The sequence below is a fragment of the Excalfactoria chinensis genome, chromosome 8, assembly GCF_039878825.1.
Source record: "Excalfactoria chinensis isolate bCotChi1 chromosome 8, bCotChi1.hap2, whole genome shotgun sequence".
Classification (NCBI taxonomy): Eukaryota; Metazoa; Chordata; class Aves; order Galliformes; family Phasianidae; genus Excalfactoria; species Excalfactoria chinensis.
In genome coordinates, this window is record NC_092832.1 from 138139 (window position 1) to 165229 (window position 27091).

At 39.4% G+C, this 27091-nt stretch overlaps 2 protein-coding genes across 8 annotated transcripts in view; one reads left to right on the top strand and one right to left on the bottom strand.

Moving 5' to 3' along the window:
* Positions 1–1223: 1223 nt before the first annotated feature.
* TRMT1L (tRNA methyltransferase 1L) lies at positions 1224–20933 on the bottom strand. Its single transcript, XM_072342668.1, has 16 exons — positions 20668–20933; positions 18659–18811; positions 17534–17596; positions 15564–15677; positions 14815–14879; positions 14185–14314; positions 12334–12457; positions 11118–11197; positions 9938–10184; positions 8388–8600; positions 6508–6698; positions 5123–5201; positions 4132–4298; positions 2956–3015; positions 2503–2629; positions 1224–2394 (listed from the first exon to the last, which is right to left on the bottom strand). The coding sequence occupies exons 1-16, from the start codon at positions 20780–20782 to the stop codon at positions 2082–2084; spliced, it is 2241 nt and encodes a 746-aa protein (XP_072198769.1). The 5' UTR covers positions 20783–20933; the 3' UTR covers positions 1224–2081.
* Positions 20328–27091, top strand: part of SWT1 (SWT1 RNA endoribonuclease homolog) — a 35935-nt gene continuing 29171 nt past the window's right edge. For 3 of the 7 annotated variants that reach the window (XM_072342661.1, XM_072342666.1, XM_072342667.1), the window contains exons 1-2: positions 20800–20937; positions 21873–21941. In XM_072342661.1, the coding sequence (XP_072198762.1) occupies positions 21882–21941 (60 nt within the window). In that variant the 5' untranslated portion in view covers positions 20800–20937; positions 21873–21881. The other 4 variants (XM_072342665.1, XM_072342662.1, XM_072342664.1 and 1 more) reach the window with 4 other exon arrangements.

Sequence of the window (27091 nt, forward strand, 5' to 3'; positions counted from 1 at the left end):
TAAGAAATGGAAAAAGGAAAATCAGGGTAACTACATGCTGATGAGCCTTACCTCTGTGCCTAGGAAGAATGCCGAACAGAACATCCTAGAAACTATGATAAGGCATGTGCTAATCTGAGATAGCCAGTACTGTTCCAACCAAGGACAGTTTGTGCCTAACAAATCCGGTGGCCTTCTGCAATGGAGCAGTGTCACCAGTGGACAAAGGATGAGCAACTGATATCATCTACCTGGACTTCTGCAAGGCCTTAGATATAGTACTATATCACATCCTTATCTTTAAATTGGAGAGAGATTAAGTGTGTACTGTTTGGTTGATAAGGAATTGGTTGGATGGCTGCAGCCAGAGGGTTTTGGTCAACAGCTCTATGTCCGAGTGGAGGCTGGCTACTAGTGGTGTCCTTCAGGACTCCATTTTAGGATCAGCACTCTTTTATCAATGACCTTGAGAGCAAAGTCAAGTACACCCGCAGCAAGTTTACAGATGACAACACACCAAGTGGCTCAGCTGATACAATAAAAGGAAGGGAAATTATGCAAAGAGACCTGGACAAGCATTGAAAAATGGATGCGTAAGAACCTAATGAGTTTCAGCAAGGCAAAGTGCAAGATGCTGCAGCTGGGTCAGGATAATCCCAGACATTTATGCAGAGAGCAGAGAACTTAGGGGTCTTGATGGACAAAAAGCTAGACAGTTTGTGCCTGCAGCCCACAAAGTTGAGTGTGTCCTGGGCTGCATCAAGAAGAGCGGCCACCAGGGAGAAGGAAGTAAACCTTGACCCCACCCTTGTGAGGCCTCATCTGGAACTCAGCATCCAGGCCTGCAACCCCCAGCATAAGATGTAGAGCTGTTGTAGCAAGTCCAGAGACTCACAAAGATGATCAGAGAGCTGGAACACCTTTCCTATGAAGAAAGACTGAGAGATCTAAGGTTGTTCAGCCTGAAGAAGGCTCTGGGGAGATCTCATTGTGACCTTCCAATACTTAAAGGGAGCTTAAGGGAGACTCAACTTCTTATGCAGGCAAATAATGACAGAACAACAGGGAACAGTTCTAACCTGAATCTATTTTAAATATTAAGAGGGGATTCTTTACTCAGTCTGGTAGGTGGCAACCAGACCACTCCAGGATGTTGGAAACAGACAGTCTTTATGGTCCCTTCCAACCCAAGCCATTCTGTGATTCTAAGAATCCAAGCAAAACATATGTAAGATTTTTTTTTGGGGGGGGGGGGGAAAATGGAGGCAAGTTTGTTTGGCTGGAATGTTGCCATGTATTTAAAGAAACCCAAAATGACTACCAACAAATAGCATCTTTGCTCAGTCACTGAAGAGATCTTTCAACAGCAAACTGTATTAACAAATTATTCTGGAACTTCAGATTGTGATGTCTGGTCACAATACCCTTTTTTTAAGTGTACAACCAAATTAAATCTCAGAGCAAACAAACTACCCAGAATCAATAAAGACAAATCACTAAAGCTTAGTTTGGAACTGAAGGTTATGTCACAGCTCTGCAAAGGTTCCTTTCCGTTCTCACTTTTGTTAGGATTTTGCCTGTAGGTAGATCTACAGAAATGAAACCAAAGGCCAAATTACATGAGCAATGTGGAGTTAAAAGTGCACCAAGTTAGCACTTTCCAGCTTGCTTCAGTTCACATCACATTTTGTCCTGCAGTATTTTGTGACCTCCCTTTGAATTCTAACTGGCCAGGTGGTTTTAGGAATGATTGTCTGATTCAAACTAAATTTATGTTCAGAAATACTTAAGACTTTTGGCCCCACTCTTCTGGGTCCTGTTCTAGCAGCTTGAATAAGGCTGCACAAAGACTTGGCGCTAGCTACAATGCTCAGTGTAAAAGTAGATGTGAGTGTGAAAGAACCAACCGTCTAAAAACTTTCCCACAGGAAAAGAATTTTGACCATGCATACTGTTGCATTCAGTGCTAAGTTCTAGAATTCTAAACATCCTTTCTAAAAAAAATTGCAAGGGTTTCAAACTGTCAGCCTCCAGGTCTGCAAGGAATACTGGTGTAGTTGAACAGAGCATAGTTGCAAGTTCTGATCCCAAAAGGATTTGGACTAATCAGCTGCACAGTGAGTAGGACAGTCTTCTGCAAAGACAGTGACAGTGTCTCCGTATTTGTTCTCTTCTAGAAACTCATCACCTTTTGCCTTGCTGTCTGCAGCCACTTGAAGCTGGTCTCCCACCTGGACATCTGTCAGATGGAGAGGGACTTCTGTTTGCCCTCCAGCATATGTGGGAGTGCTGTACTTCATGAGAACAGTCTTAAACTGTGCCAAGGGTGCGTTGGTGCGAACACCCATAGGATCAAAGTGGGTTCTGCTGACTCTGTATCCAGCTTCAGAGAGATAGTTTAAGAATTTATTTAACCTGAAAAAGCCATTTAAGAAGGCATTAGCAGTAGCAAGGCTTGTTCAGTACAAACTATACATTAGTTGTCATAGCACTGTGAGACTGGAAGGTAAATGTAAGCCTTACTTGGGCATGTTCATTCCTTTAATACTGTGTCTGTGGATATTGTAGTAAAATGCAGGGTGCTCAGCACTGCTGTCAATTTTTTGTCGCTTGGTAGCATTTTGCATCACTTCATTATTTTTTCTTTTTCCTGAATCACAAAAAAGGCCAGTGAAACGTATGAATATTCAAAAATAATAATAACAATAATAAAAGCCAGCAAAGCCAAAGACATAACAAACTGAAAACATACACAGCAACCACATCTTTATATATGGATTTATGCTGAGTAATTAGCATTGTGTTTTTATCAGGAAATGTGACTCCAGATGAAGTAAAATAATTATGCAGTGGGAAGATAACACTTACTCAAGTATGATTAAATACAGAGAACTTATAGGTGAAAACTAGTTTGGCTTGGCCATCACTTGAAGCATAAAATCATACTTTGAAGTTGCACAAAAACGATCTACTTACCAGGTACCACATCAGACTCTGCCAGCATATCTGGTGTTTTAATATATACGCCACACTCTTCTAGAATAGAATTAAGGGTCAAAATTAAGTCTACTGTAAAACAGTAGAATGGGAAAAAGCTTTAGTTCAACAGAAAACACCACCACCACCTCCCAGCCTGAAGTACACTGAGAGGCTGGTTAATTTGCTTACCAGCTCAGCAGTTGAATTTAGAGAAAATATTCAAAATATAACTTTGTTTAAGGGTAAAAGAGCATGCACATGCAGAAAGTTGCTCCTTTTGGTGGAATGATTTTCTATTCCAGCAGAAAATGCAGAGCAGGACAATTGTAGTCCTCTTCTCAATGGTGAGGAGCAGAGTACGAAACAGAACTGAGAGACACGTACTATCTCCAGCTCCATGGATTTCATGGTGGTCAGCCTGCTTAATTGCTTCAGGACCTACCATAGTGGTTAAATAGGTATAAATCCAGCACTCTGTCTTTGATAGATCCTACTCCTTTTACAGCACTGCTAAGCCTCATGTTAGATTCAAAACAACAGTTATTTTCTTGACCTTGTTGTATATACTCTGCTGTTAGCATTATGTTATCAAAGAGCAATCTCTCTCTAAAACCACCACCAAGCCAGTCTTTCTGTGAAGAGGTGTCATGGGTTACCTAGATTTACTTGTGCCCATGACAGGGGGCAGTCGCCCCATAGGGCCGCGGCCCAAAAGGGAAGGGAAAAGGGGAATGGGAAAAGAGAACAGCAGTGGCAATCTAAGGAGGAAAACATATTTTACTAAATATGATATCGGAGTACAAGATAACACAATATAATACAATATGATCGAGGCTAAGAAATCGAACAAAACAGAGAGAGAGAGTCCCCAAAAACCGAGAGGCCTACTGTGAACTCTGGGCGACATGGCTGGAATGCTTCCCACTCTCCGAGAGACCGAGAGAGAGAGCTCCAGTCTGGGAGCAAGATTATATATGTCTGTGACTTATCTCTGACTGCGAAGTCCTCTGGGATACGTAGCTTTCTTCTGAGAACTGAGTATTCGGAATGTTGTTATTCCACGGAACTGATGTATGAACCTTTCAATGATCCATACTGCACATGATGTTATGTGGAATACTGACAGCAACATCACAAAACCATGACAAGAGGCAGCTGTTTTTTTTTTCTTACCTTGTTTGTTTTCATCAAAAGGACTATGGGTAGAAAAATTCTTGGAAGTTGTACACTCAGATTCACAAACTATGGTTTTCAAAAGTGGCTGAACTTCATCTAAGCCATACTGGACAGCTTCAAACAGCATTCTTCTGAGGAATCCAGTATTAAAGAGAGCACCTGACCTAGGTAACACAAAAGAAGTGAGAAGACTTTACTAATGAAAGTAAAAAAAGTTTCCTTTAAAAGACCACACACAGTGATTTGCAGTTAAATTACACCAAAGAGCGGCACTGTACTATGTGCTTAACATAGCGGTATAGAATAGCTTTGTTTGCAAGGACAGTAGCAGGACTGTTATTCCTATCACTAACTTACTGTACTATATAAAGTCTTTCAGTCCTACTTGTATCAGGAAGAAAGCTACTGCTTTAATGCCGCTTTGAAACCATTAGAAGACTTAAAGAATTTATTTTTGTTTCTCACAAGAGGCAATTTTATAAGTCATCAAATAGTGTACTTTCATCAGCACATATTAAGATTTATTATGTACACTCTGTAAATCACAGAATCACAGAATTATCAAGGTTGGAAAAGACCTAGAAGATCATCCAGTCCATTACCAATACTTCCCAGCTAATATATCAAGTAATATCAAGTAATAAACAACTTCATGACATTTAGCAACTAGAGGAACACAGAGCCAGGTTCTCCAGTGCAGGACATACTAAAACAGTTGCACTAAATGTGAAGTTGAAAGTCAATTTGTTATTTATTTACTGGTTTGAGTGCTCCGAACAAAACAAAAAACTGAAAACCTTACTAAACTCAGAAAACAGAATCAATTAACTGCTTCCTGAATTACTCCTGACTGCTACACTTTTCTATTATAATAGATAGTGATGGATGATCCAGCAGCCTTGCATTTCTATGATGTGACAGAGCAGCTGTCCTCTAGAGGTCCTCCCAGCCCGTTACTCTCCAGTGCCATGCTGTTCTCTGAACTTACCAGAGAGGACCAAGAACAACTGCTGTCCTCCCAGGCATACTGCCATGACAATCACAAGGTAGTTGCTGATAAGGATTTTCTACAACAGAAAAAGAGGACTTCTGTTAATCTGGAAGAGACATCAATGCTTACTGAGATTATACAGATAGGACTTTACTGAAGTAACTAGAAGGGTAAGCAACAGCAAAAGTGCAACACCTCTCACTTCTGTCAAACACTGCAGCAGTGCTTAAGAAAACTGAGTGAGCGACAATTTTGATCTCTAATAATTCCTAAAATGACACTGGAAAAATAGCCAACTAACTTGCTCCGTTTCTTGGCAAATTTCAAATGATGAGGAAATTACTATTCTTCCTACAATTATATATGCAGCTGTCCAGGCTAACAGTAAACATCAACAACAAAAACTTGAACATCTGTCAGTTACATACACAAAATACAGCTCACCTACAATATTTGTAGGCCATGAGATTGCTTGCAGGCAGAGAGCATCAAATAAACTATTAATTTATTTATTAAGATCTCTACCATAATACTGCACTTGTGAGTTAATAATTTATTTTTCTAAAAACAGGAATCTCTTTAATGAAAAAGTCACTGCACACGTTTGCACCTGACTTTGAGCAAAGCAAGGATACCACCAGCTGAATAGCAAAATATCCCAGAACCTGCAACTCTGAAGCACATAAGGTTATTCCTTTTATATTCATTCCAACGATTACCTTGCTAGTCTACCCCTGCTCTAGATTGATTTTTGTATAGAGACAGCTCACAAGCTCAGCTCAGCTTTTGACAGAAAGGCTGCCTCCATTTATTCCCAAGCACTAGATCAACTGCAGGAACATTGTGAACTTTTCTTATCACACTAAAATTATTTCCATCAGGCATTTACAGATGAGGCCCAATCAGGAAAAACATACCCTCATCTGAGGGAAAGTGATACTGTTTATTTCACCATATTTTCAGGTAACTGAACATGATGGCCTGCAGAAAAGCAATCTGACACTAAATCCATCAAGCCGCCCCTACATGGAGGAAACAGAATGTCCCACTCCTTCACCAGAAGGATGGACTGAACTGCCATCAGGCATCCTTCAGCAGCTACAGTGAGCTGGAGTACGTGATCCCTAGCAACAAATTCAGGACATTTACAGCAAAATCCATTAACATAATGAATCTAAATAATTACCATAGAACAGACAGCTTGTATTAGAAGTAGCTTCTCCACTTCGTATGCTACATGCATCTTTACATTAAATAGAAGTACTACTTTTTAAAGTGATGTAAATATAAACAAGACCTTAACAAGCAAAAGAAAAAAAAAATAAACCCAAACCCACACAGTAATCATATGTTCAGGAAAGTTATGAGAAATACTCACATACCTACTACCATACTGCCTTCTTTCTGAAAAATTCTCTCTTCACACCACTGGCAGTGGATGAGATATCTTATTTTCTTTGCTGAATCATCTGCAGGAGATGGTCCCCTTAAAACTCTGACAACTACAAGAACAAAGTGTTCTAGGGCTACTGCGAGCAAGACTTCAATGCCTTTGTTACAGCGAGCTGCAGCTCTACAAAGGAAAAACACACACTGTACTGTATCTAGTAGAGTAACATTTCCAGAGACACCTTAGGCTACTGAAAGATTCCTGACCTCACTTGCTTTCTAGAAGCTGATACTGAAGGTCTAAGAAAGCAATCTGAAGACAGTAATTTCTTAAATGCTTAGTGTAGTCTACTTTCTATAAGGCAAGAATGTCACACTTCACTTTTTCATTACTCTAAGAAATACTGGTTTGTTCTTTCATTATCCTTCTATCCCAATACTCGCCTACTGCCAGGAGAACGTAACAAAAAATCTAAACAAACTGATAAAAATCTGAGAAAACTGAAATTTACAATGACACACACAGTGGTAAATCATCAAACATTAATTAAATAATGACTGCAGGAAGACAAGGGAGCAGCTTCTGAGTAGGTAGGCACTGAGAAGAAGAAAGTTTTAGGAGAGTTGGAATATGTAAGCCAGAATAGATAAAATTTCACCTGAACAGTTAAAAAAGTTCAATCTCATCCCACTCCCTAAATCTCAGTTCATAATGTTGTTCCAAAGTAGGGTTATGTTTAATTAGATGCAGTGTAACTGTACCTAAGAATGTTCTGCAACCTATTACAAGAAGGGAGATGAAAAGATTAAAGTGTTCCCGTCAGTTTTTTAGCTCTGCCATTCTGAAGACCTCTGCATATATTTTCTCCCCCTTTCCTCCCAAGCAGTTTGTCCAGTCCTCTTACCTTTATCTTTTTCTTCCTCAATTAGAGACTAGATTTTCAGTCTTCGTTTGTTTAATAGGCCTAAGTTATTACAAGGAACTAGAGCAGGCATGACCAACCTATGGTCCACAGGTAGCATGTGGCCTGTCCTGGCCCTGTGCCATCTTGGCAGTGGCTCTTTCCCACCAGGCGGCTCAGCATGGCCCCGGGCATGCACCCACTACTCAGCAACAACCAAACCATCAGCCCAACACAATTCCTCTTCACTCAACATAGCCTAGGCAAAGCACAAAATTTGTGAATGCTGACGATTTAGACATGTGCCTGAGAGTGGGCTGGGTCAAGCAGCAGGAAAGAACAGCTGCAAAGGTGCCAAACGGTAGGTCACCATATGAGCTGTGCTGAGCTGCATGTGCTTGCAGGTTGGGAACGCCTGATTTAGATGCAAAGAATTAATTTCAGAAGTTAATAATTACAAATATCTTTTTTAAACTCAAGCATGAGATTTCAAAGTGAACATCAGTTTCCCTTAACACTAGTTTCCATTAGAAAAACCTGCACTTCCTAGCTAGAAGCCACTCAAGTTTTTTAGTTAATATTTACAAAGCTCTGTACAGTACAACATTAAGAAAAGAATTGAACTTGCATATCTGCAAGTTCAGCCATTAGTTTTCAGGATAACAGCCCCCATCCTAACCAAAACCCACCACCCTTTCAACATCCCAAACCCCTACACTATTTATGTATTTTCATCTTTCCCAAGCCTTTAGCTTAAAATTTACTATGTAAAGTTTACTAATGTAAAGTATGTTACTTCAGTTTACATAGCAGCATAGATAAAATACAAAGCATAGATTTTGTATCAAAAAGTCTGGCTTTCAGAATCCAAGAAGTCTGGAAACTCAGCATGCATAACCTAGCAGCAGTTTGAAATTCTATGTAAAAAATAATTTACTTCCACAATCTGAGCTGATTTGTTTTAACAGTACCTTGCCACAGCAGCAATGACTGTTCTGGCTGCCAGCTCCTTGTAGTACTCCGTTCGGACAATGTTACATCCATAGTGTCGCAGGGCAACATGCTGAGCCTTTGCATACAGAGAACTAATGTCTGTGGATGTTAGAGACACGATGCCAAGATTCCTCACATTTCTGAAGGCAGAATCCAGGTAATTCACAGAAGTTCCAAATGGGTCCAAATGTCTAGAAAGAAAGCAAGTTGCACTCTGCATCTAGAGGCTCAACCATTTATCCTTCTTTTAAAAACAAAATAAAACTCCCTTGAATTACTCCAGAACACTGGAGGATTCAGTGTCAGGCCAGAAAGTATTTTTTCTCATCCTGATTCCTTGGTTAGCTTAACTTATAAGAGTATTGGCTTGATAATTACCTTCATCCTTAAAACAAACTGCTAAAAACATTTTTATATATTTTAAGTACATGCACCAGTTTATGTACTAACTAGCTAACCATGAGCCTAAATACCTGCTACTTAATTAGCTTAGATCTGGAGGCTAAACAGTATAAAAACATCCAAGTGCTTATTTTGATGTCTATAAGGGTTTTCAACGCATGCATCTGTAATGCCAATCTGAAAGGAGCAGCACACTTCCACTGAAAAAGAACACGCTGCAAAACACATTACATTAAATCAAGTCATGCAATAAGAATTCAGGCCTGTCCTGCAATAAGAATTCAGGCATGGAAATGCATGCAGTTAAAATTCATTAGACGGTCTAAGTTAAAAAAAAAAAAAAAAAGAAAAGAAAAAAAAAAAAAAACTGTCAAATTTGAGGAGATTCCTAATCGAGGAATGCATTGGCAGGAGACAGGATAATGGTTTTAAACTAAAAAAAAAAATGTTTTAGATTAGATAAAGGAAGTAAATCTTAGATACAATAAAGAAACTTCTCAAGGAGCATGGTGAAGCCCTGACACAGGCTGACCAGAGAAGATGTGGATTCCTCACCCCTAGGAGCTGCTCAATGCCAAGCTAGATGGGACCCCTGGCAGTCTGATCTGGTGGGAAGTGTCCCTATCCACAGCACAGCGCTGGAACTGGGTGGGCTTTTAGGTCCCTTCAATCGAAACCATCCTACGATTCTATGATAAAGCCTCCCAAAAGACTAACATCATAATTGGAATGGCTTATAAAAAGACTTTACAATGGTTTTAGGAAGGATCTGAGTTCCTAGATCTCTTAATGTGCACAGTGAGAACTAGGTGTCATTCTGTGATACTGTGACATTTTTCTTTATCACATAGGCAATGATATTATACTAAAAACTGTTTGATTTAAAATGTTCATGCACATTAATATTTTATTCTGTATGTCAAAAGGCTTCAATATTTTTCCAGCAATTTCTAAAATATTAAAAATAATTTTTAATTATCTGTTTCCACATGATTTGCGGATGAATACATCAGATGCCTGTTGGTTGCTTCTTTAACTCCAACTTACATACACTGGGGCGTGGAGTAGGATAAGGAGTATCATTATCAAAACAGACAACTTACTAAGAGAAGTATTTAATACTTACATAAAATCAAATGATCTCAAATGCATTATAACATTGGCATCCATTTTTGTCACCTCAATGGTGTCAGCATTTTCTTCTCCACCTCCTATAGCTTCGTAATTGTCTTCTTCCTTAGTGTTCACTTTCACCTTCATTTTGTTTAAATGACAGTTTTCCTGAATCATTGTTACAGAATTTTCATTACAATCATTAATTGTAACTTTGACAGAACTTCTGAGGTGCTTTGCCCACTGCAATCCCATTATACCTATGGAAAGACAGAAACGTAACTCCATGATGGAACAAGGGAGCTGGTTTCTAGTTCACTTAACTCAAAACAATCAAACAAACAAACCCACATTCTTTTAAATTCTTCAAGCTTTGGTGTGTTCCTTCAACAATTATCTTGGTGACCTTCTGCACCAATACAGTCATACTGAAGTTTGTGAGAAGATGGAAAATGGTCTATTTGTTACCTTCTCATACAAGAATTGGAGTTACAGACCGAAAGATCAGTGACAATCTGTAGTGAAGACCCTTGGATGCTCAATGCTCCAATATAGCAAAATGCAACCTGCAAATATTCTTGCTGACTCTCAGCTAACTCCAGGATTATATTGTAGAAATGTAGGACAGGCTGCAGCTCTGAAATTGTTCAGAGCAGTGACAAATTTTAAGCAAAATGTTGAGTGGCTACTGGTCTCACCTATAAAATTAGGTTTGCAATAGCAGATTAATAATAGTGCAGATCAGATTTCTTAAGATTTTTGTTCCAGAATGCTACTAGACTCCAGCAGAACAACTTCACAGTTCAAGTTCAGAGTTTTTGTTATCAATTAGAGAGGATTTGGTAAAGAAACCCTGGATACACCTACCACAGAGTTCAACCAGAGGTTGGTTTCACAGACACTAAGTCTCAAAAAACTCTAGATCTTGATTGCACACGTAAGAAGATGCCATTTTGTAGAAATTAAGACAACTGTTTTTAAGCACACCACTCAACTTCAATTTAGTGTTATTTACAATTTTTTTTCAAAGGACTTAATCTTAGCTCTTGAAGGCTGTTTCTTTTGTATGGAAGCCAATGACCGTCTGCCTAAGAAAGCAAATGGCATATTCAAACACAACAATGACCGTTACTACTGATTTCTGCAGTTTCATACTATCAGATGTTAGCTGAAGAAAAAGTATTTCATTTTACCAGTAGCACCAAATGCATCCAAACATTCTATTGGTTTACGTTCCTCAGCTAAAACAGCTAGTGCACAGAATATCAGTTGCCTGGAAAATAACAATAAAAAGAAAATAATAATTAAAAAGCCATTAGAAGTTGGTAACATTTTTTCTTCCTCTTACCTGTTTCCCTTGAGTACCTTCCCAGAACAACTAAGGCAGACTACATTCTGAATAAAAGGACTGCAAATGAGAAATCTTAACTAACATTGAAAGTTTAATTCCAGTAGTTAGGTTTATTTATAATCTCCTTAATGAATATGATGGTGCTTCACATTCAATTTAGTGACTTGGCACAGCAGAAATTTCATAAGGTAAGATCCTGAGTCACCTTATAGGTATCTCAACTAGAGTTTTTCCTCCTTTCCCAGCATGATCTGAGGTTACCCTGTTAATTGCTCTGTATTTGAAAGGAAATGAGATATTAACCACAAGCTTTGGTGGCTTCCTTCAGAAGCAAGTCTCAGTTTTCATAAATGTATCTGAACTAACTTTAAAGTTACCTGGAAGCTGGAATATTTACAGCACTGAAACAAAGGCTCAGCCCAGGCTGAAGTCTAGCCCCCTGCTTTGGTGTTAATGCATGCACATTCTAGTTGTGAGACAAAAATAAATTATGATTTTCCTAAAAAGGGCTTTCCCTTGATCATCTTTTCTAATGCAAATACAGGAAGAAACCTGTGAAAATTTGACATCCAAGAAGAAAAAGGCCTAAATAAACATGGCCTAGAATACTAGAACTATGAAATATAGGTATGCCGCTTTTCAGTCAGAGTTGAAAGAATAGTTACCAGCCCGTGGTGATTCACAGATCTTACATGTGTACAAGGAGATAAGTTTTCAAGTGTGCTCTTCTTTCAAAATTCCGTTCTTTTGCATATGCTTATTACAAACCCTTAGCCACTTGAGAAATAACAAGATTTCTCAAATAGCATTTCTGTGTTTCAACAGTATTTGTCAAGAGTTTACTTATGGAAAACTTTCCAAAATTAACAAAAATTATCCTAGCAGACAAGTTAAAAGCACATCCAAATGGAATTCTTCAGAAACCTTCTTGTTACTCACAAAAGCTATTTTTCCTCTGAATAAAATACTCACAAGGTATGTTTTTCATAACACATCAATACATTACACTGTAAAGTCACCTACCCTCCTACCTATCTTCCCACTTCCCGTTTTCTCACCTGTTAAGCTTCATTTTTGGATTAAAATAGGAATCTGTTTTTTGAGGTGTGGAATAGTTGGGAAACACATGCACATCTGTGTCTGCCTCTTTCAGCACTTCACAAGATGACTTGGGAACAGGAGCTAAAAACAAAGTAATTGTGGAGCAAGGAAAAAGTGAAAATTTAAATTTAAATTAGGACACATGGCACACATGGACCAACTAGCTGCTACAAGAAGGGAGAAAAGAAGAAGTAACATATCTCACAGTCTGGAAAGCAGAAGACAAGGATCAAGCTGTACCATGATTTTCTCACCATAAAACACAAGATTTGTTTCTTAGTTTAGTTCTTTTATCTATCCATCTACATTTTAGAAAGTAAGCCCAGAGACTGAGGCTTATCACATTTGTTCTGTGTGTTCAAATAATGTTTGCTAGGTAATTAAAACACTTATAATACAGTCACAGATGTAAACCACTTAATTCTTTGACCTAATCACTTTTAAAGAGTTTTCAAAAAGCTTCATGAAATTGATTGACAATTTCAGCATTTAAGCTTTGTATAGTCCATGGCAAACCAAGTTTTCTTGATCTGACAGCTGTAGCACACAGCTGCTCCTCTGAGTAGTTAATCTCCAGTCATACAGTAATAAAATTTACCCAGAAATAACCAGGAAAAAAGTGGAAGCTTTCAGCCAGACACCTTTCAGTGCACAGCCTGCCTATCTCATGGTGCTTTCAAGTATGCAAGCAGTATATTTGAACTGTTCTACCATGAGCTCCACATTCACAGCCCTCAAAATTTGCTGGTGTCTCCCAAGCACCAAACGTCACCCAAGAACTTCTCTATCTACCCAGAAGGGAAACTAACCATATGCACTTTGAATAATAATATGTAATCTTTAATAACTGGTCTGAAGGGAACCACGCAGAGATACAATGCAATAGGCAAGAGAAACCTGAAGTTAAGAGCATGGAAACATGTCCTACTACTACTTCACAGACATACAAACTGACCCCCCCAGGCATTAAACTTCTATTCCTAAATTGCAGACTGACAATAAGATTAAGTGTGATCCTCACTGTCTTATTCTTACTAAAACCAGGTAAAATCTATACATCCACAAACACACAGAAACAAAATAAACACACAAAAAAGAACAAGTTTCAATAGTGAATTGTCTGGGCCATAATAAAAAAAATCTTAGTTTTTACACACTAACAAAACAACAACGTGCTTTTTGCAAATAAAAGAAAATCTGTGAAAATAAAGGAAATTATATTAAAACATCTGATATTCCAATTATCTAGAATGTTTTCAGTCTCATTTTTATGCAAGCTTAGAAACAAAACCTTGAGAAGGATTAGAACTACTAACACCACCATCACAACTCTCCAGTACTTGAAATACAGCCAGCTTTATTTGTGAAGTCCTGCTGATGGCCATTCAGTAAAAAAACAACAGCAACAACCACATATGTATGCTGTAGCGAAGGTTTACTGAAGACTGATTTAATAACAAGCACAGCCAAGGGGAGGCATGAAATTCTCTGTGCAGGTTTTGTTTTAATGGACACCACGTTCTCCATTGTATTGGAAAAAGCAGAAACCTACATTTTCAACACTGACCTGTTTGTGAAGAGTATATTATTTATCTCTACGAATAGAGTATATGGTAAACGCAGAGACAAAAATCACAACATTCCTAAATCTTACAGAAAAAAAACATATTCTGAAAAATTAAGAGCAGGATTCTCATTAGCAAACTTAAATAATTCTGTTTATGAAGTTTTCTCATGTCTGTCATCCAGGTATCCCACATAGCCCATGCTGCAAAAGTATTAAATGTCTTTCAGAAGTGAGAACTTACCTGTAATAAATCTTGATTCAGTTTCTCCTTTATTCACATGGCGATTAATATGTCCTATCATATCAGTTCTTCGTGTGATAGTTGCTGAACAGACAATACAGTGGTAATGTGCTCCCATCTTTGAAAACATCTGAGAAATGAAATGTACTTTCAGAATATATAAATATGGTTCAAGTAGGACTATCGCTAAACACAGGCAGATGAGGAAGTCATCTGTCTTAACTCTTAATACATAAAATATTGTGAATCTGCAGCCCCTGAGACTGCAGCCCCAGAGCCAGTACAGCACACAGTTCTGTCACATGACAGCCAATCCAGCTGCATGACAAAGCACACAGGGACAGAGCTGAGAAGCACCCACTGCTTGGTGCCATGACTCCTTCATCTCTTCCACACAAAGCTGCTGTTTACAAGATCTAGGCAGATGTCCACCAAAATACCAGAGATACAACGTTCAGTTCCCCACAGGGTTACATCAAGACATTACACTGGACTGATGCTCACTTGGTGCACCTTACTGGAAAAAAGTCATACTTTTCAGACTAAGGACAGGCTGTAGAAGTTGCTGAAAATCATCAGTCTCCCCTGTTGCATAGGCTAAGAAACATTTCTATGATTCAGCATTTTTACCTGATCTGCAACGAAGTTTGGCTTTGCTATATGACAAGGTAAGTGGCAGATACACATTCTGTACCCTAGAAAACAAAAGCATGCTACAGTCTGAAAATTGTCTCATTTAATTTAACTTCAATTTTGCCATACTCTGGATGGTTATTTTATTTCCTGCACACTCATACATCTTGTTCATTAAAAAACATACAATACTCACTCTTTGTTTTTAATAATTCCTATAAGAATTTTAATTTATCTTGTAAACAGATCACAGAGTTTGGTTGTGGAAAGATAAGGCTACTAAACACTGATACTGAATCAGTACTTGTAGTAGTTATCTGAACCCAAAGAAACTTTATGACAAGGCAAAAAGGACAGTAGGGTGAGGTGGTAGTGACGGTGGAAATTGCTCTAATACAACCAAAACATTTATTAAAGTAGTTTTCATCAAATATGTATTTTATTATCATGAGACACCAAGCACGATTTTTTTTTAAACAAGGAAATGCACAATTTGAACTATTTTAGCATATAAAAAGAGCGCTACTTTACACTTCTATTTTACATTCCATAGCAAAATTCACTGTCAAAATACAGTTCAGTTTTAGAGCTGATAAGGTTTGTGAAACTCACGCTTAAATCAATAAGAGTTTTAAAAAACAAAAACCAAACCAAAACAAAAAAAAAACACTGAACAATGTCCTCCACATCCACACATCCACTCTCTCTTTTGCTATTTACTGCTGTTGAAAGATGACTTCTTTTACCTTCAAATTCAACAGAAGTTTTCCAGTGCAAATTCTGGAGGTGACGATGGAGTTTATGGCCATAGCAGGCTTTAAATTTCTCTTCAGGACACAAGGGACAAGGCTTCTTTTCAGCTAAAAATACAAACAAGGAGTATAAGGAGAAACATGTTAAATGCAGTTACAATGCACTTTAAAAGAGAAGCATGTTAAAGAAGAAAGAAGGAAAGTCCTACCAACGGAATTGAAGATTAGTTTCTCAGGGTGTGTTCTAGTTTGGGGGTAGACAAACTTGCAATATATGGACTGTCTTTGCTTTCTACTTAATGGAATACAAACAGAAAACATTATTCCTTTCAAGATCATCATCTTTTCATCTTTTACAACCGCCAGTTTCATGTTTTTGACTTTAAAAAAAAAAAAAATAAAAAAAAAATCAGAGCCATTTGATACTAATGTAACTTTTTAAGAGCACTGTAGAATTGAGGGAATTTTACAGAAATACAGAGGCTTGCAATGTTTCAAGAAAGCCTAACCAATGAGAGAACATGTCTTTCACATCCCCGAGCCTCTAACTGCGCTTTTAGGTAAAATAAGCACCTGATATCTTTTTAAGCTGAAAAAACACTGCACTCAGTGCTAAAAATAATCTTCCAGAAATCTAGCATTAAGAACACAAAAGCAAGTGCAAAGCTATCTGGCAGCAAAGGTGTTGAAGCAATCCAAGTCAAATCCTGAGTAAAAAAAAGCTAGCTTCTGGGAAACACAAGCTGTGCACCTGTACATAGGAATTATAGATAAAGGCATGCATGCAGCTGCTTCTGGGTCTTCTACAGCTGAAAATCAAACAACCTCTAATGTAGAATTTAGCAGAAAGGTTTGTAGTACCACAATACAAGATGAATACTGAAACTTGCTACACAGCATGGGCTCTGTTACTGTCGTATGTTACTGAATCTCAAACACAATGCAATGACAATAAACACAAATAAACACAATATAAATACACAAATAAACACAAATAAACACAATAAAAAATAAAAATAAAAGTCAGTTCATTAACACACAGCAGAAAAACGGTAAATTCATGGTAGAAAGAAAAAAATTCTGTTGACAACAGGCAAGGGAATAGAGTTGCTTTTGTTGTTTGTTTTTTAAATCAGTACCATGGATTAATGCAGAATTCAGTTTGATAACAGTTAAAACCCATGAACATTAGACCTAAGAAGTCTCTTCATTACCCATCTCTTCATTAAATACAGAATGACCTAACTTTCTACAGAAACTTTTCTCTTTATATATTTGTTAGTCAAATTAAACAGCTGCAGAAGCAGGTTGATTTCCATCAGTGGATACCCTAGAAGATTATTAAGGTGCAAGAACTGTATGATGTAGATAACACCCTGATTTTTTTCTTGATCTGTGAATAAAAACCTGTTTCCAGTACAAAGACTGACACTATTTAGATTAAATACATACATGTAATCTGAGAAAAACTAGGAGTTCCAAAGAGTTGTCATGAAAATGCTTAACACTCCTAAGCAGTCCTCTACTGTACAGATGGATCAGAAAAGATGCTAAAGTAAATAAGGAAGCAATCAAAACAGAAGGTTCAAACACTGGAAAGACAACAATTCGCTTCCCTGCTATTGTGGCTAAACTGAGACTAAAGAGCCTACACGAGACTGAACTTCTGATGTATGTATAGCTAGAATATTCTGCTAACCAGTGCACATGCCAGTATAAAAGAAATGCAGAGGGAATAAAAATGCTCATGAAGGGCATCAATTTTCTGAAAGAAGTATAGCATTTGATTAAAAAACGGAATAAATATTGTAAAGTTTTTTTTTTTTATGAATCTCATAGTCTTTGAGCACAAAAGAGAACTGAGAACAAAAGATGCAATATCTGAAAAAATAACTATTAAGGAAGAATGTAAATACTTGTAACATGAAGATCTGTGTTCTGGGATACTGCCAATGTAAACTCACCTTCATTCAGGTCAGCTAGTTTCTCTAGATCAGAAAGTTGTCTTTGAATGGAAAGATGTTTCTCTAAAATTGGAGAGATTCAAAAATTAAACACACTCTTTCACAAACACATTTCTAGCTCACTACTATTTTATTACCAATTCATCTTTTCCAGCCTACTACTGGAAAAGCAGTAATGGAATACTTGTTTCTATCCTTTAGTTTCCAAGCATAAATATGATAGAAAGAATAATTTGCAAAATGAATCCCCAAACTGGTTCTTCAATAGGATGCATATACTTCTACTTGCTTTTAAATGCTGACACACACTAGAATTCTCCACTTGAAGTGATCTTTATTTAAAAATCAAACTGAAAAGAGCAAGTCACATACCATTTGCTTCTGACTTTACTACATGGCATTGTTACTGAATCTGAGCCATACTGAAAGTAGTATCATCCTATGAACAGCCTGGCAAAACAAAAATGCCAGCCAGAGGTGGATAGATTTTTAGTAGTATTTATTTAATATAAAATCAGGACACATTCAGTTCTACTGTTTTTATTTATTTATTTTTTTTCTTAGAATGTTTGAGAACATCTATAACTACCCTTCCACTTTTCAAATTATCAATGGAAATAGTGTAGAATTTGCTAAGCCCAATAGAATTAGCTTATCCAGTAAACTCTGCTGATTGCAGTACACAGAACATCTCAGTTTATGAGACCGATTCTGCAGGGCCTTTGAAACTTTTCAGTGTTTGTAGAGCATTAGTCTTCTAGATTTTCTTACACTAAATGAAAAGAGCAATTGATATGACAGTGAGTATTAAAGCTAAGGCTAAAATCAACTCCTGCTTCCCCATTTCTGTGTGGATATTCTCTTACACCACTGTCATGCTTACTAATTTTTGAAGTGGCTTCCAGGAACTGCAGAAATGGGGAAATGGCACCTCACTTGAAAGACATTTTCAACACTGTAGGAAAATATTTTATGTAGACACATGGGAAGAAATATCAATACCCACCAGATGCATAGAAATTCAATTGCATGCATTCCATTTACCTTTCTTCCCCACTATTTCTACTTTTTCCTCCTCCTTTGCTCAAGCACACAACATAAATGTTCTTAAATTTATGAGCAAACCTCTTGGATAATCAGATGAAACATCCAAAATGTTACTATCTGGTTCCTTTACAGATTCATGCTCTGTTCTTTCTTCTTTGGTTTCTACTTCTGATTCACCAACTTTCACAGACAGGCTGTTGCTTTCCACTTTTTTACAGTCAACTTCACCATCTTAAGAAAATCAAATAAAGAAATAAAAGCAAAAATGTCATCAATACATCTGAATTATAATGCTATGTTCATTCACTTTCAGTCATATTTGCTATTGTAAAAGAGAAAAGTTGTAAAATCAGTGTATTTGAGAAGAATATTGGAAAGATTATTGCTCATCCCTGGAAACTACTGTGAGATGATGCCATCCTAGACAGAAGAAACTATTCACAAAACTATCAGATGTTTGAAGATAACAGGAAAATGTTTGCATGTTATTGTCTTGCAAAACGTACTGTGAGCAAGACAAAGCAGGCAAGCAAGAGGTCCAAATACACTTAACTACCATACAGTACTGATAAAAAAAAAGTTTGAAAACAGAAGTTAACTGTGGCTGTGGCAACAATCTGGAAAAAGCAAGCCAAGCAACTGGGGAATTAAACAAAGAGTAGTACAGTGGTGAGCTTCAGGGTAAAAAGTAATCTTGACTTCCCATGTGAACGGAATGAATTGGTGGGCTATGACCTGAGCAAGGCCATTCAAGATTACTATCTTTTACTGCCTCAAGGTTTTTAAAAAAAAAAGTTTTGACTAAAACCTCCTGGAATAAAAAAAACCAAAACCTTAGGAGCTAAAAGGAAAAAATATGTGGAGAGCCTGAGAGCCTGCACATTGAACAGTACTACCCCATGTTCCACCACTAAAAATGTCCGCAGTCCTAGGAAAATTTCAAAGAAGAGTGACAATTAACAAGTTTATGGTATAGCTTCCTAGTCACAGAGAATCAACAGCACAGGTTAGATGGCTTTTCAGCCCATATATGACTCCTGTAAAAAAGGTGTCAGCAGCTCTCTGGCACTCTCCAGAACCCAGGATGGATCAAATCAGCGGGCAAAATCCAAAATCACACCAGAAGATTTTTGCATAATTCAGTGCTATGCTGCAAAACTCCCTACCATCTAATAGCAGTTCCTAAGGTGGTTCCCTTGCTTTTAAAAATTGTAGTTTCATAGCATTATTTCCCACCTCAAAGAACTAGAAAGAAGAAACTGAAGGAACACCTGAAGACACAGGTCAGGTAAGTTGTTTTAGAAAAGCAGAAACACACAGTATAGTTCTAAGTACCTTAAGAAAAAAAAAAAAAAAAAAAGAAAAACAAGAAAAAAAAAAAAAAGATCAGCACTGCTACTCAAAGTATTGCTGTATTTCTCATAGACCTACTTCTAAAGCTGAAAGCTCACCTGAGGCATGCTTTTATTTCCCATCTAGTCATCTATTTAAAAGTCGCAAAGTGCCCAGTGGTGTTTTCTACACAATTTATTAATAAAAAGAGTCAAAATCAAGTTATGTTTTTTGGTACGAGCTCTCTCACAATGCGGATTTGACTGCACGTACACGGAGAAAACCGTTACGATTACCAGAAAGACACGGAGGGAGAGCACAGCGCCGCGTGCCACCCAGTGCAGCCACACTCCTTGCACCTCCCGAGCACGTACGTAGGCTAAGATGGTTAAAAAAGAAAGCACGTGGGTATACATGTGGTTCAGACGTTCACCCGCCTGAGGAGCACGCTCGCACACCAGCCCACTGACAAACGCACACGTGTTATCGAAGCGGAACCCCAGGACCGTAAGTGCTGCTCGCAGGCCCGAACCGCCGGCCCGCAGCCGAAATCGGGCCGTGAAACGGAGAGGAGCGCTGTGCGCGCGGCGCAAGGGCCCACCCGAGGCCGCCGAGCCCCAGCCTCAAGCGCGACCACGCTGCCTCACGCCGCGTCCCCCGCGTCGGAGCGAGTCGCGAGGAGCCGCCGGGCCGCCGGCTCCGCCTCACAGCCGTTGCGGCTTTCACCCAGGGCCCGGCGCCTCAGCAGCCCTTACTGAGTGCTGCAGCCTCGCCGCCGCCAGCGGGGCTTCTCCCGTTCTCCGCCTCCTCCTCGGTCTCCTGCAGCCGCTCCGCGGACAGCCCAGTCTCCGCAGCCTCCTCTGCTGCCATCTTCCGCGGCGGAGCACGAGAGTTCGGGCAGCGGGCCGACCGTCTTACCCACACGCCTCTCCCCGGCCGGGCAGGAGGCGCGGCGCACCGCCTACATTTCCCAGAGCACCGCTGTGGGAGGAGGGGTTTCCCGGGCCGGAACGGCGGGCGCCTAGGTGCGTGTGGAGGCTTTCTCCCGAGCAGCTCGCTTAGGCCCGGCGGTGGGGTGCGTGCGGAACTGCGGCCTGGCCCGGGGCTGCGCTGCAGCGAGGGGGAAAGAAGGGGCAGCGGCGGGGTGAGGCCCAGCGAGACGCGCTCCGAGGGCCCAGTGCTGTGCTTCCCTCAATAAGAACGGGGGGCGTCGTCCTGGAACGGGCTGTGTTCTGGGAGGCAACGTATTGAATTCTCAGGGTCCGAAATAACCGGATGATAAAACTTGCAGTGAGTAGAAAGTTTTTCCAGCCCCGTGTGCTATAAGCGCACGGTTTGAACGGACGCTGACTGCAATCCCTGGCCAGGCCGAAGGGCACCCTGGCGAAGGAAATACCACCTTAGAGAGAAGGGCTGGTCGCCTTGCAGTGCGGGTTTGGTGTTGGTCTCCGTGCATCGTGGCGGCCTGAGCCTCCACAACTACGTCACACTTAGCTTTTCTCCCTGATCTGCTCCTTACTTATCGTTAGCAAAAAATGGACTTATAGTCTTCATCAGCACACCTGGAAATTGCTTTAGTTATCACTAAATTGCTTTGTATCCAAGAAACACTGACACTGGGTTGAGGTGTGGAGGCTGGCAAATAGTTGGTACTGCTGTAAAAGTCAGGGGTCATGTTAAAGGCACAGCAGGGTGTTTGCCTTTTTTAGCCTGGTGTGTCTGCTGGTAGTTGCAAGTCTCAAGCAGGTGGTAAAGCAAGGAACGACCAGACCACCTTTTTCTTCTGGGAAGTTCTTGGAGTGAGATGTAGATCCTCAGTGCTGTTCAAATTTGCTGTGGCTGTGTAATGTGAAGAGGAAACAAAAGAGATTTTTTTCTCAGTGCAGTTAGAATATTTTTTTAAATACCAGCAGGAAATAAAAATGTGAAGTAATAACATGAGCTCTTTTTTTCTTCATAGGTTTGAAAGATGTCCAGAAAGAAACTGAAGAAAATAAAGGAAGACAGTTTAAATGGCCAGGATGACAAAGTAGGATAATCTACGTTATTATATTTTTAATCATATTCCCATGTGAAAGAGAGTGAATTATTTAGCAGTTTTCTGATGGAAGAAGGAATTTATGTTAAAATGAAATGCTCTTCACCGAGAGCAGAAAGAGGGTTGATTATTCAGGTAGCTGCAAGTTCCAGCCAGGTAACTGTATTCCTCCAAAGCCCATGGGTAGGATAGGCATCAGAAATTATAGGACTTTTTAAAAATCATAGTATATCTGTCTGGTGAGGGCTGTTGAGCCTGAAACTGTTACCAAAGCTATTCTTCTCTTTGGTTATTCTTTATCTTAGACCAGTGTATATTGATTTTTTTTTGCAAATTGCACTTTTCAGCACCTTAAAAAGCAACTTTCAAATATTTCCTCTTAGCAAGCGAGATACAAATCAATTACAAAAATTAGATGTAGATTATTAGTACGTGCGTAACACCAGAGGAGATGATAATCTGTACTCTTTGTAAATACCACACCTGTTTGTAAATAACACAATCTGTTTTGTAAGGATTTTTGGTTTTTTGTACCAAAAACTGACAATGCTGAAAAGAAAGCAGCAGAATGTTTGCTCTAGGAGACCAAATTAACTGGAAGTCATGGAATTATTAAGAGATTTTTTGAGAAATGAAGGAGGTTGTGGATGCCCCATCCCGAGGCTAGGCTGGATGTGGCTCTGGGCAGCCTGGTCTGGTGGTTGGTGACCCTGCACATAGCAGAGGGGTGGAAACTGAATGATCTTTGACCTTTTCAACCCAGGCATTCTAAGATTCTATGAAAAGAAAATATTAAATGTACCTGGAATACTCATGGTTGAAAGGGAAGAGGCTTGAAGTGATAAAGAGCAAATGTTAATAAACCAGTAAAGCACTTTAATTTCTATTTGACTATAATAACATGAACCGAGAGCTCTTCGTGCAGCATATTGCATGGTGTAATTCTTCAGGACAGAAGCCTTTAGCAGCCCCTTTATGCTTTCTAACATGCAAGTAAAGTAGCTAATATCTTGGGAGCCTTGCAAAGGCCTACTAGGTAGCGGAGTGCTTGCTACAGTGACCTAAAGGCCTTGTCAAGTCAGCATGGCCCAGTTACTGAGGGAGTAATTATTTGTAAAAGGACGTGCTGTCAAGTGATTCCTTATTGAAAGCAATTTACATTACCATTCTCTGTTGTAACCGGTGGCGCAGCGGTAGAATTCCCGTTTGCAACACCAGGGGGCCCGGGTTCGAATCCCCCCTGTGGAGCAGGGGGTAGAAGTGCCGCTCTGCTACACAGAGGGCTTGAATCCCGGGAGTTGGACTCGATGATCTCTAAGGTCCCTTCCAACTCGCACAATACTATGATACTATGATAACTTACTACATTCTGGTGTAGATTAATGAGACCAAAAGGTGTTTATGCTGCTTGGTAGGGTAGAATTCATGTCAGCAGCCTGTTTTGTGTTCTGCTGTTTCATGTTCTCCACACTGCTGAAATACTGAGCTACTTCTGTTCTCACCCAGCCAAAACTGTGTTCCACTTACTTGTGATGCTGTTGTGATACCGCATGCACTACAGACTGGCGAAGCAGTAGAGTAACTGCCTGCTGCTCAGACTGATGTCTGAGGACGATCCTTACTCTTAGCCAAGCCTATGTAACTGGCTTCAAAATGTTCCCCTGGTAATTCTGATGGGGAACAGTAATACATCTCTTCTGCATAAACCCTCCATAGAAATACCCTGTCTTTGGCATTATGTAGGTGATAGTTGGAAGCAGTTTTCAGGTGACTTTCCTGTTAAGTTTCACAAATGTACAAAAATGTATATTTTACATGCTGACTTCTTTGTATATACACGTGAATCTGAAGTGAGCTTAATTAGTTTTATATTTATGGTTTTTGTGTTTTGTTTTTTTCCTGTTAACTCTGGACTTCTTTTATCCTGTTGTGTGCCTCATAAATATAGGTATCTAAATACTGTGTTATAGAAAATATATCAGGAAACAGGTATATATGTAAAATATAAAAAGTATAGCACCAACTAATAGTAGCAGCAACCAGTGGTAGTAGAAAGATGACTTAAGTCAAGAAAATCCGTAATATAGCAGTTTGAGGATAATTACAAGTTCAACAAACCTAACTATATTATGACAGTGAATAGATTTACTATGAGTGACAAACTTAAGAATGTTTGCTGTTCCATTACTATTACAAATTTTCAGTTAAGGCTATACTTACTACAGTATTTATCAAGAACAAGTTCCACACAACTCTATATGCGTGTGGATTCATAAAATCATTGGTATCAAGCCAGTTGGGGAAGTCAAGGTCATACTGACCTCAGAAGGGTACTTTGAGAGAGGGTGTGACCTCGGAAGAGATTTACAGCTGATGTTGGAGGAGACTGACTGCCCCCAGTAGGGCTCAATAGGGGACAAAGTGATGTCTGTCTGCAACATCGATCCTTGTCATTGTAAATCATTGCTGAGCTCAGGACTGGGTTGCAACACCACATAATTAACCTGGTACTCCACAGAACTTTCTACCTGCTTGAAGAAAGAAAAATAATGTATGAAAAGGAGCATGTGCTGCGCAGGAAGTTTTTCAGAGAGAGAAATTCCATTTTCCTGAGGAAGTGATGTTTCTTGTTTTCCTTCGTTATCTTCAAACAATATTAATTCTCATGTCAATTCCTACTTCATCAGGCAGTAAGCTGTTTACTTTTGTTTTATCTTCATCAATGATATTTTCAGGGTGTCTGCTGTTTGTAGGTCCCCGAGTCCCCAGCCCTAGTTTCCAGGCTGGCAGATGTTTTATTCTATCTGTTTAGCAGCCATTTTATGTCAAATCTTCCTCATCACAGCTAGGTTAGATCCAGAACTGCTTCCATCACTCCATACTTTGACCTGCAACTGGTTATGTCTCAATGATATAAAAAGGATGTAATTCCTACCTGAATCAGAGCTGCTTTCTCTGAAAAACTTACTATGTTGCACAATTTCCCTTTTTCCTTGTTATTTTTCTTTCTCTTAAAGCAGGTTGAAACTTTGCTGGAATGTCAGGTTGACTGCATTATGTATGTACTCACTTGCTGGTAATAACTATGTACAGTTACACAATTATATGGTCAATAGGTAAACAGAGGTTAAACCTGTTTTGTATGAAAAATGGGATAGAAAAATAATCTATATTAAATGGAAAATACTCTCCGATGTTGAAGGTTCTCAGTACTCTCCACAAAGGAGCAATCTCCTGAGAAAGAAATTCTGTCTTAGTGGTAGTCAGCCCTTAAATGAGATCTGGGAGAGGTGGAACCAAGCTCCACCCCTTCCAGTAGCACAGCTGAATTACCTTTGCCTGTGCTCCTGCAGCTGACTCATTGCTTGCCTCAGGTTGTTAATCAGGTTCAGGCTGTGATCAACAGTTTCCCATACAAACTAACAGCTTTTTATCCACGTATAGAGTCACAATATTAATCACAGTATTCTTTCTAGTAGTGATGTGTTGATCTGTAATAAGTAAACAGAGAACATTAGAAGAAAGCCTGTTTGACCATAAGTCCTTCAGACTTCTTTGAGTTCCCTGTTGTGGTCTCCCTACCTGCGAGCTGGGTAGCCCCCTGTTCTGGATGACATTAGTTGGTGTCAGCAAGTTGTGGATGCTTGTCTCTTGACTGTAGGAAAAACAGCAAAAAGGGCTAGGAGGTGAGGAACAGAAAACTCCTAGGATTATGGAATAAGCATGAGAAGAAGTGCTTAACAATGTTGTTCCATCTGCTGTCTATTTCTGACCAGCTGATAATCTGGTTCAGCTGAGATGCTGGAGGAACAGGTGTAGACATCTTGCCCAACAGCTGAGTAATGACTGTATGCAAACCTTCTCACCCCATAAATAGGGGATGGCCCAGAGCTCCTTCAGCTCTTCCACATGGCAGTGGGCTGCATGCCAGGATTTCCCCTTGAGCAGGGACACCTCTCAAAGTTACTCCTGGAGATTTAAAAAAAAAAATAAAAATCCTTACCCATAATAAATACTTGGTGACTAGTGACTGATTGTACTGTGTAGTCTTAGCTAAATGATAAAAAGGATTTATGGTCCATATAATCCTTTAGAGGTAACTGTTGACTAAGTCTGGGACTGAGGTTGGATCCTTGCTTTCTAGACTCCTTCCCAGAGGAGTCTGGGTGCAGATGGAGTTTGACTCTGAATCTTGTGACTCTACAGGAAGGCCTTCCTGATGATTTTTCATCTCACTCAATCCTCTGTGCCATAAATTATTAAGTATACCATGCCACTGAACTGCTAGAGCACTGCCTCATTTACCATTGAGCTCCTTTAAGTCGCTGTCTTCTGTCAATAAAACATATTACTACTTCCTTCTTGTGAGTGAAGGGTATAGAATCATAGAATGGCCTAGATTGGAGGTGTGAGAAACACTCAAAGTCAAAAATTTCAGTTAGGCAAGAATTTTAGTGATAGCAGTAAAGTTTGTTATTGCAGTAACAGGTGCACGCCTCCTATTGGCAAGGGAGAAATTGTGCTCCAGTCAGCGAAATTCATTCCATTATATGCTCTAAACCCGAAGCAGGTAATGCTTTCCTGGCACTCGCTTATTAGTTGAGCATCTCAGGCTCACATTTTGCTTGACATTGTTGCTATGATACATTTCCATATAGAGTCTGTTATCAACCTGTTGGTTTTTGATATATTTTGTGCTTTTCCATGGAGATAGGAGGGCAGTATTTCTAAGAGTGAACACGTGTGTTCTGTCCTGTGCTAGGCTCTCACTCCTTTCTGCATACTTGCCTTGTCTTGTACCTGTCTCAATTCTACCCAAGTCAGAATAGCCCAATTCTTAGCTTTTTACTCTGTTCAGTCACTTTCTTAGTGGAAGAAAAACAAGTTCAGTAACGGCCTATACTACACACAGAAAATACTAGAAGCTTCTACTGCAAAAACACAATCTACCTCTCACAGAGGGATTGTCTAGTTCCAACCCCCTGCTGTGGGCAGAGTTGCTACCTGCTAGATGCAGGTGCCCAGTATCTCATCCAAACCTTCCCTGAACATCTCCAGGGGTGGAATATCCACAGCCTCTCTAGGCAGCTTGTGCCAGTGCATCACTCGTCTGTGATAGCTGCTGACACTGTATATGCAGA

Excerpts from the sequence above, each read along its gene's own strand:
- TRMT1L (XM_072342668.1), bottom strand. The coding sequence starts at position 20,782 with ATGGCAGCAGAGGAGGCTGCGGAGACTGGGCTGTCCGCGGAGCGGCTG. Across the intron at positions 15,678-17,533 it reads ACTAGCTGACCTGAATGAAG|CTGAAAAGAAGCCTTGTCCC; the intron begins GTGAGTTTACAT and ends TTGTATTTTTAG. Across the intron at positions 14,315-14,814 it reads CAAACTTCGTTGCAGATCAG|ATGTTTTCAAAGATGGGAGC; the intron begins GTAAAAATGCTG and ends TTCATTTCTCAG.